Below are 9,816 nucleotides of genomic sequence, written 5' to 3'. Positions count from 1 at the left end.
CGGGACGCTCGTCTGACAATATATATATATATATATATATATATATATACACTTTTACTTTATATATATTTAAATTATTATTATTTATATTATTATTATTATTCAATTATAGAATATATATAGAATAGTTCAACATAGAAATATGATAATATATAATACATACAGATAATAAATATCATTCCTTCATTCCATATTAAACGGTCTCTTCTGTGTATCAGGCAGAGTTTTAACAAGGTGGACGGTGTGTCTGCCTGCACCACATTTAACACATAAACCAACTGTATCCCAGATTTATCCCCCAAGGTGTTTTTAGGACATCTCTGGGGCTAATAGAGGCTAATAGGCTTAGCACTTAGGGTGTATTGTCCGGTATGCTTACAGGCAAGGTTTGCTGGGGGTAAAACTCTAAACTCTGGGATTACCTCCAACACATCCCTTTAAAATGCTATATAGTCAGGATTTAGCTAATAGGATCCGAGGGGGGAATAGGGGCCCTGAAGGTAGTTTGGGGGATGGCTGACAGCAGGACTGCACGCATACAGGTCAGCAGATATACCAGGCAGACTGCTGGACTAACAGGAGGATTACAGGACTCAGATTAGAACGTCTCCTCATAACGAGTAATACGCACAGAGGCTGTCCCATACAGAATATTGGAGAATTTGTCCAGGAATAAAGATCTGTAGATTTAATTATCTAGGCTTGTTATATTCCTGTAAACAAATTCTCTCAGGTGGAAAAATAGACACTTGACTGATTTTTTTTTGTTTTTTTTTACATGACAATCTGTAGAACAAATGAAGTGCATAATATCACAATACAATACCATGTTATTATTATAATATAATATAATATAATATATACATTTTTCTAATGTTATAGCCCTGTTTTTTTGTTTGGCTCTGGTTTGCTTAGAAAAATTTAGTAAAACTATACTTGTTACACTTCTAAAATTCAGGCTAATCATTTTAACTGGAAATCTCTACTACTGAAGAACAGAGATGTTGACAAACTGGTTACAGCCTATCATTTTCTCTCTCTGTATCTGGTTTTTCAATTTCAGACTGAAAGGAGTGACATTACCAAAACATTTTACACCTCAGTGAGTGAAGATAAAGCACAGGAGGAGTGAACAGGTACTTCATTACATGATATCTATCCATTCTAACATTGATGTTTGAGTTCACTTAATGTTTTTTTCTTGGTCGCTTCTTAAATGTGTGTTGTTTACTGACCTGTCAAGAAAAGGGTAATACTGATCTCTGAGCCGGTGGAATCGGTTGTGTGTCTTGTGTCAATACTATGTAATTCGTCTCGCTGCTATTTCAGTATTGGCAGTGAATAGGCACATCATGCCAAATACATCATAACTTCCAGGCATTTTGCCATTTCGACGACTTGATCTGCAGCTTACATAGTTGCACCAGTAGGTGGTGACAAGTTACCGTCTTAATGAGTGAATCAATAAATAATTAACTAAACCGATTTGTTCCAAACACTGATTTATTTACAAACGAAACAAGTTGCTGAATTAAAAAATCTGAACACAAAAGAATATGTTTTGAAGATTGTGGATTACCAAACACTTTCAGTTCGCATTGACTTCCGTTGTATTTTTGTCCATACAATGCAGTGATTGTTTTTTAATTGGCAAAATTTCGAGAATGTAGCCTATGTTTGTTACACTAAGGAAAGAGGCAGTGTCATGACCCCACGTGAACAGCTAAGGAAGTTATCAGCGCTGGGAGAGCAAGGTGCCCTAGATGAGAAACACTGGCACCGACTGGTCAATGGAATGTCTGTTGGAGGTAAGAGTTCATCATGGAAGTGGCAGAGTTCATAGAACACTTTAACCAGAGCTGATCACAACCATGAAAAAATATGGCTGAGAAAGAGCTACTATTAGGCTAGAGACACCTTCATCTGTTCCCCTGTGTTTGAAGCAGAGATACGGCAAAGGTGAGCAATGAGGCCACCACCAGCAAACCACACCAAACCAAAGTAGAAATAGAGCTGTCTTCTGGCAGTAGTAGGAAAAGTTTTAAGGAAGGAGAGCCAGGAGTTCACAAGGCATGTATTAGTGGACAGGAGGGATGTGCAGAAGTCACCAACTGCAATGCTAGCACTAGTGACAAAGACATATCCAGCCACTGCTCGGCTTTCCAAGAAAAGTTTCTGTACCCATCTGTTGCTGGCCCGCTCTCAGGGATACCCTACATGCTCCCCATGCCAGGAAATGGACTTGTACCACTTGGTGTGTTTGTTAGTTTACCTTTTTTAAATGCAGTGGTTGAGCTTAACTGTGTTGTTTTAGTATTATTATTTATATACTATTATAATATTTATTAATATTTTGAATTAGACTTTATTATATTTTCTATAATATGTTGTCATTTTAATTTTAGTTGAAGTTTTAGTAATGTTGTTATGTGCTTTTGTCATATTTGAGTTTATGTTTCTATGTAGCTTTAATTTATTTTTATTTCTGTTTTAGTAATTTTAGTACTTAAACTGAAAATATTAAACTATTTGTTTCAGTTGCTGCCAATGCAATATATGATTTTTGTTGACATTTTTTAAGTTTAAGTTTTTTATCTGATATTTATATTTTATTTCAGCTTTATTTGAATGAATGAAAACAATTTTTTTTACAGTTCTACTTTTAGTTAACAATAACAACATTGGTATTTAGCTATTTGTTAGACATTTTTTGTCAACCGATATACATTTCTTTTAAGAAATATTAAAATGATGTTTCATTATAGTCAGAGTTACCTATTAATTTTTGGTTTATTTTCAACTAGGACATCCTAATATGTTTCTTAATGGAGAAGAAATGTCTTCATTAGAAGATATTCGCAAGTGGTCAGTTGATGACGTCTACAACTTCATCAGTGAAATAACAAACTGCGCCGAATATACACAGGTAATAAAAATGTAAAATCACAAAATGCAATTACAATTATATACCTTTAAGTCTCATTCTTTTGTGTGTCATCCATTGCAGACATTCAAAGACCACATGATTGATGGAGAGACGTTACCTCTTCTTACAGAGGACCACCTCCTGGATACACTTGGGCTAAAGCTCGGGCCTGCGCTCAAGATACGATCACAGGTATTCGCCATCTTTCAAAAGGACCAAATTCTATCTCAGTAAGAAGGTTAATCATTAAAATTTAATTAATATTAAAATATTAAATAAAATGATGTATAAAATGAAAAATACACATATATGACTGATTATTTTAAGGGTTCTCTCTACCCTCCAAGAGGTCCTTGGGCTTCAAAAAATGTAAGTTTATTAAAGAATGAACTCATCTAACTCATTAGGTTGTTCTGTTCTCTTTTCAGTTGTCCCGACGGCTGGGTAACATGTTCTACAACATGATGAACTTGCCTCTCCCCGTCTCCGGTCTGCAGCCTCCACCTGAGAAAAGCGGGGACAGATCATCAGACATCAACTCCCCCCTCAACTGCAACAGTGTGGAGCTGCTCAGCAGCCCAAGAGACACAGAAGCTCTTAAATCTACGGAGCCTGTAAGTGAAGCTGATAATCCCTCACCGACCCAGATGAGTGAAACCACCTGAAAAAGAATGCAGAACTGTTGGACTTCTTTTTTTATTTCAAAATCCTTTACTGTTTTGACACTGAATGCATAAAGTAGACAGGCACTGACATTTTTGTAGTGAACTTACTGATTCTATATTTTTAAATATTCATCACAAATATATTATGATCCGTGTTATGCAGTAGGTTCAGAATGTGGTTTCCAGCAGACTAGCAGACTGTCGAATGCTGGATATTTCTATGTATATATATTTTGTAATAAGTCAGTAAATCATTCACAAATCTTTTTTGTCTTTATCATTACAGCCTTTTTCATTGTACAATTGTATTTTGGTTTTTACTTCAAACTTAAATTATTCTCTGTTGTCATATACTCTTTGCTATGGAGAAAATAAAAAGAATTATTCATTTGGTCTTTATTTGATTCATTTGATATGATAAAAAGATTCAGATACAGCATTTACACACACACACACACACACACACACACAAACATACAAAACAGAATATACAGCATTCTTTTAAAAAAATGAAAATACATTATTTATGATATATGTCTGAATCTAGCTTAAATCCCTTATTTGTGTGTGTTTTTTTGTAATTTTCTAGCAATAAATATAAAATTACATTTAGCCTAAATTAAGCTATTACTTGTAGGGGACAGATACCAAATTATGTTTTGTAGTTGTTAATAAAAAAATTCCCATATTAAAAATATATTTCATTATTTTATTCTTACAATCACTTTGAATGGTTAATCAATGCAGTCAACACAACAATAAATGGAAGAAAATGGCTTTTATTGTTTTATTTTTATATTTTTTTATGGTTTTTATTGTCTTAATAAAAGTTTTTTATGATCATTTATTTTATTCCAGGTTTCATAATAACCTTGGTTCAAATGTTACTTCTTAGGTGTCGAACTTTTATTGAACATTGAGGGATGTTTTAGGTTGATGTTAAATTTATGATAGCTAATAATTTATCTAATAATTCTCACTACAAAAATCTTCTATTTTGCCTCACCTGCACTTCAGATGGCAGTATTCATTCATTCATTCAGATTTGAATTTGCCAAGCGAAGAAGTGACTGATCACGGGCAATTCGAAATATCGCGAGACTTCCCTCCCCACTCTGTTCGTGACCACGTCAAGGGAAACCAGAAGTTAGAAATCATGGCGGAGCGCAGGAGACACAAGAAGCGAATTCAGGTACCGATTTCATGTAACGTTTGCTATTAGAAGCCCAGTCTTAGATCGCTGTTTGGCATTAAGTCATTTCTCGAGTTAACGTTAGTGTTTTGTTCGACCCATGATACAATTATACTCTGATCCGTTATTTTTGCAATGCTCTCATTTATGGGAGGTGGATTATTTGTCAGTGCTGGCGCAATTTTTGGGCTTCGCTTGGGTAATGCATTTTATCTTTTTGCAGGCATCTAATCATTCATGCAATTGCTCGATGGATTTGATGTGAGCATGACCTGATTGTGTTGTCTCTCCCCAGTGAAGAGTATGTGTTTAGTGGCACAGCTGATGGAGTTGGCCATTTTAGCTCGGCACAGACTGTTCGGTTTGCAGGCTGTTCTCTTTAACCAGCTGCTGGCTCACATGCTCCACGAATTTGAGCAAATAACATCCAAAATGCAGCACTTCTCATCCCCAAATTTGTACCCATTTGCAGACTAATTAAAGGGGCATTTCACACACTTTACTCACATTCATGTTTTTTCAGTCTCATTTGACTTTCTTTTTGCGTAAAAAATACAATGCTTGGTAGGCAGAATCCTTTAGTAACCATTTATTTTAACTGTATGGAAAATTATGCATTAAAAGTTAACCGTTACTGTCAGTCCATAACATCTTATATTAAATTTTTCATGAGAAAACGCATACAGGTTTCAAACAAGCGAGTAAATGCTGACAGGATTTCCCTTAAAAGCCATTGTCCATTAAAACGTGTATCGTTCTAAATATGTCAGTCAAATGCAGATGCTACATTATGTGCATCTGCCACTAGTGTGCTACTTTGCATTTTTGGCCATTGTAGTCAGAATGCATTTGTCATCCCCTAAAATGTTGTCTGGCTTGGCTGCTTGTTTGGTTTTGGAACACAGTTACTGTGCGTTCCTGTTATAAATGTCATGTTATGTAAGAACAGTGGAGTAATGACGTGTTGTCTTGATGAGAGAGTCACTCTTTATGATCCTTCCAGCCTGTTTGTTAGTTTTTGCTCTTATGCAACAGGTTGAAATCCACTGTCATTGCTGATCAGTTTTCACCAGTATCCACCATATATAAACCAAGTAAATTGAAAAGATGCGTTCAAGTTATGGATGAGAAATCCTGCATTATTTTTACTTTTAAAATCGTAAGGAAACCTAAAACAAACCTTTAGACTTTAAAGGTTTCCAAACGAAACCAAATAAAGTACCTCTGATTGTTTTTCTCTGTAAAGGTGTCATTTAGACCAAGTGTTAATCAAATGTTAAAGTCTGTCATTTACACATCCTCTTTTTTTTTTTGTCCATACAATGAAGGTCATTTGGAACCACAACTATCCCTTCCAGCAGTTTACCTGAAGTACACTAAGACCACCAAACCATAACTGATAACAGGGTCTACAAGAGTATCAGGGTTTACCAAGGCCGAATTGAGACAGCATAATCAATAAACATTTGGCTGACTTCCTTCACAAAATCCAGAGGAATATCAGGCAACCTGCCAGTAACTCCACACCCGGACGAATACCATGTTTATATGGTCTTCATTGAATATGTTTCTATAAGTCATGCAGGAGATATTCTGACCAAATAGAGTATGACTGAAGGATTGTGGAGCTCAAAAACACTCTCATACTAAGACCTCAGGCTTAAGAGTGGAGTTATGTCTGGTAGTCATTCATTATTTCAGTAAATGGTGTCTCTATAGCCTGGCTTATTGTCTGGATTTGTGAGGGGAGGGTTTTTGTGTGTGTATAGTGTGGTCACATAGTAATATAAGTAAGGATCTTTAGCTTAATAAATGGGGTCAGTGAGGACTCGTGTGTCTGCAGTGAGTTTGAATGGAGACTAATTTCAGTGTATAGATTACAAAGCACAGCACATCAGTGTGTGGTGAGTTGAGGCTTTTAATTAGTTCACGTTCATTAGATGTCTGACGAGGGTCCTGCTGCCAGTGTGGGAGATTCATTTCAAAGCTTTTCAGAGCACTGCTGTTATTCTACATTCTCTTGAATGTCATTTTTCACTGGAATTAATGACTTGTAGTCAAAGGGACAAACCAGCTTTTTGACATTCAGACTCTTGGTTTCTGTTGTATCTATTAATCATGGTTTATACTATTAATATCTCGGTCCTCTCCCATGGTGAAGTCTCACTGGTCCAGAATCATGTTCTACATCAGTGGTCACCAACCTTTTTAGGCCCAAGATCCCTGACCTCGGCCTTTATGAAAGACAAGATCTACCTATGGGGGTAAAATACACGTTTTTCGGCGGGGATCTTCCAGTAAAATTCACATTCCAGGGGCTAAATATCACGTTATTGGGGTCGCTTCAACCCGCGGACATGAACAACAACCCACTGCAACAGTGTTAAAGTAGCCCAATTCCGCGGACTTGGCAACACTGTTTATGAACCGCCCGCAATATAGCGTTTCCTTAGTTACCGCTGTAAACAAAGCAGAGCTGCGCTTTATACGGAGGAGAAGAAAATGCCATTGCCATCGAAACTTTTCTCAAGACCGTTCCCTTATGTGATACATTAATATAACCCCAGAAATGTAATGCATTTTTGTACTTATTTTACTGTTATTATCGGAATCTACTGGGACAGTGATAAAGCTCTACCAGTCGATCGCGATCGACGGGTTGGCGACCACTGCTCTACATAATAGGGATGCATATTAAACTCTGATTATTAAAAGATGGTTATTATTTTCATGTTATGGATGATATTATGATATTATCTATACTATTTTGTTTAAAGTAATGATGCTAAAAAAAAACTCTCAAAAGTTTGGGGTCGGTAAGATTTAGTAAATGTTTTTGAAAGAAGCCTCTTATGTTTACCAAGGAAGGCTGCATTTATTTGATCAAACAGTAAAAACTAATTTTGTGAAAATTATTTTAAATGACCATTTTCTATCTTAATATATTTTAAAATGTAATTTGCTGAATTAAAAGTATATTGAGTAAATCGTGCTAAAGTTTGATATTACCCAATGGTATGATTTAAGAAATCACAAATATCATCTAATATCCAATATGTGACCCTGGAGCACAAAAGCAGTCTTAAGTCGCTGGGGTATATTTGTAGCAATAGCCAAAAATACATTGTATGGGTCAAAATTATTGATTTTTCTTTTATGCCAAAAATCATTAGAACATTAAGTAAAGATCATGTTCCATGAAGATATTTTGTAAATTTACTATTGTAAATATGTAAAAACTTAATTTTTGATTAGTAATATGCATTGCTAAGAACTTCATTTGGATAACTTTAAAGGCGATTTTCTCAATATTTTGATTTTTTTTGCTCCCTCAGATTCCAGATTTTCAAATAGTTGTATCTCGGCCAAATATTGTCCTATCCTAACAAACCATACATCAATGGAAAGCTTATTTATTCAGCTTTCAGATTATGTATAAATCTAAATTTTGAAAAATTGACCCTTATGACTAGTTTTGTGGTTCAGGGTCACATATTGTACTGAATCTACATCTACCGTGTGCATTCCTGCTGCATAATAACTGTATATTTAATGTGATCTAAATGCAGATTAACCTGGAAATTCAGCAATTCTTGATATTCAGCAGATAAGTGTAATCATCATGACTTCATGATCTTTGATCTCTCTTTTTCAGGAGGTCAGTGAACCTACCAAGGACGAGAAGGCAGTGGCCAAGTACCTGCGCTTTAACTGCCCCACCAAATCCACCAACATGATGGGACATCGAGTGGATTACTTTGTCGGTCAGTGCGCTCATTCCTGCCATGCTTTCTTCTGTTTCCTCTGCTTAGGGTTTATATATCAAGGTTTCGTTTAATTATTTGTTTAGTTTTCAAAATTCTCTATTTGCTGTCATTGAAGCAAATGTTTGTTTTCTGACCATCAGCTTCTAAAGCAGTCGAATGTCTGCTGGATTCAAAGTGGGCCAAAGCAAAGAAGGGCGAGGACGCTTTGTTCACAACCAGAGAGTCGGTGGTGGACTACTGCAACAGGTAAACCTAGTCTTTTCTCTCATTTCACGATACTGATGGGACTTTCTGTGGTATTTGATACTACAAAGCTTTTGAAAAAGTCTCTTATTGTCACCAGTAAAAACACCTGTGTTGTGAAATATTAAGTTGGCTTGAAAAAGTTTTCTTCTTCTTCTTCTTCTTTTTTCCAAATTTTAAAATGTATCTCCTCCTAGACTTTTAAAGCTACAACCACCAAACTCGGCTCAGACCTTCAAACTGGTCTGACTCGGGTTGCTATATCTTTTCTAACTGATCCGGCTTACGGTTCTCGTAAACCAGACTATCAAAACCACCTAAAATCTCATAGACTTTCATTGAGGGTGTGAAAACTTTTATACAATGAGACTTGTGGTGTATTTAAGCTGTCTACTGCCATAGCAAAGCTTAAAAACTCCCTACTGAAAAAAAACAGCTAAAACCAGCCTAAGCTGATTGGCTGCTTTGGCTGGTCTCCCAGGCTGGTTTTAAAGTGGTGTTGGCAACTTTTTAGCTGGTCTTAGCTGGTCAAGCTGTGAGACCTGCTAAAAGACCAACCAAGCTTAATCCAGATATTTTCAATTTAAACCAGCTAAGACTAGGCAACCAGCCTAAGCTGGTTTTAGCTGGTTTTTAGCTGGTTTTTTACTGAATCAACTGGTTTTAGCTGGTTTTAACTGTATTAGCATAGAAACATGCAAACAACATGTTAATCATGCTAGAAACATGCTGGCAACATGCTAGTAACTTGTTAATCAGGCTAGAAAAATGCTAGCGACATGCTAGTAATTTGCTAATCATGCTAGTAACTTGCTAATCATGCTAGCAAAATGCTAGTCACTTGCCTATCATGTTGGGAACATGCTAGCGACATGCTAATGGCAATGCTAGTCACTTGCTAATCATGCTAATGACATGCTAGTCACTTGCTAGTCATGCTAACAACATGCTAGTCACTTGTTAATCATGCTAGCGACATGCTAGTCACTTGCTAGTCATGCTAGCAGCATGCTAATAGCTTGA

The 9,816-nt window shown here is 36.1% G+C and overlaps 2 protein-coding genes across 2 annotated transcripts in view; both read left to right on the top strand.

The window, feature by feature from the left end:
* The first annotated feature begins 1,705 nt into the window (after nt 1-1,705).
* Nucleotides 1,706-3,955, top strand: LOC107706294 (sterile alpha motif domain-containing protein 11-like). Its single transcript, XM_016509970.1, has 5 exons — nt 1,706-1,808; nt 1,949-2,254; nt 2,805-2,926; nt 3,008-3,118; nt 3,355-3,955. The coding sequence occupies exons 1-5, from the start codon at nt 1,706-1,708 to the stop codon at nt 3,589-3,591; spliced, it is 879 nt and encodes a 292-aa protein (XP_016365456.1). The 3' UTR covers nt 3,592-3,955.
* Nucleotides 3,956-4,668: 713 nt separating this feature from the next.
* Nucleotides 4,669-9,816, top strand: part of LOC107706392 (translocation protein SEC62-like) — a 10,897-nt gene continuing 5,749 nt past the window's right edge. The window contains exons 1-3 of the mRNA XM_016510097.1: nt 4,669-4,783; nt 8,439-8,547; nt 8,691-8,796. Coding sequence (XP_016365583.1) covers nt 4,748-4,783; nt 8,439-8,547; nt 8,691-8,796 — 251 coding nt within the window. The 5' untranslated portion in view covers nt 4,669-4,747. The remainder of the gene's footprint in view (nt 4,784-8,438; nt 8,548-8,690; nt 8,797-9,816) is intronic.

Source organism: Sinocyclocheilus rhinocerous, unplaced genomic scaffold, assembly GCF_001515625.1.
Source record: "Sinocyclocheilus rhinocerous isolate Xijiao unplaced genomic scaffold, SAMN03320098_v1.1 scaffold444, whole genome shotgun sequence".
In the NCBI taxonomy this organism is placed as follows: Eukaryota; Metazoa; Chordata; class Actinopteri; order Cypriniformes; family Cyprinidae; genus Sinocyclocheilus; species Sinocyclocheilus rhinocerous.
The sequence above is the reverse complement of the archived record's forward strand: the minus strand, read 5'-3'. Positions and strand labels throughout refer to the sequence as shown.

Bases quoted from the DNA above. Each gene is read 5' to 3' on its own strand.
- LOC107706294 (XM_016509970.1), top strand. From the start codon at position 1,706: ATGACCCCACGTGAACAGCTAAGGAAGTTATCAGCGCTGGGAGAGCAA. The intron at 2,255-2,804 runs GTGTGTTTGTTA...ATTTTCAACTAG, and splicing joins AAATGGACTTGTACCACTTG to GACATCCTAATATGTTTCTT. The intron at 3,119-3,354 runs GTATTCGCCATC...TTCTCTTTTCAG, and splicing joins CGCTCAAGATACGATCACAG to TTGTCCCGACGGCTGGGTAA.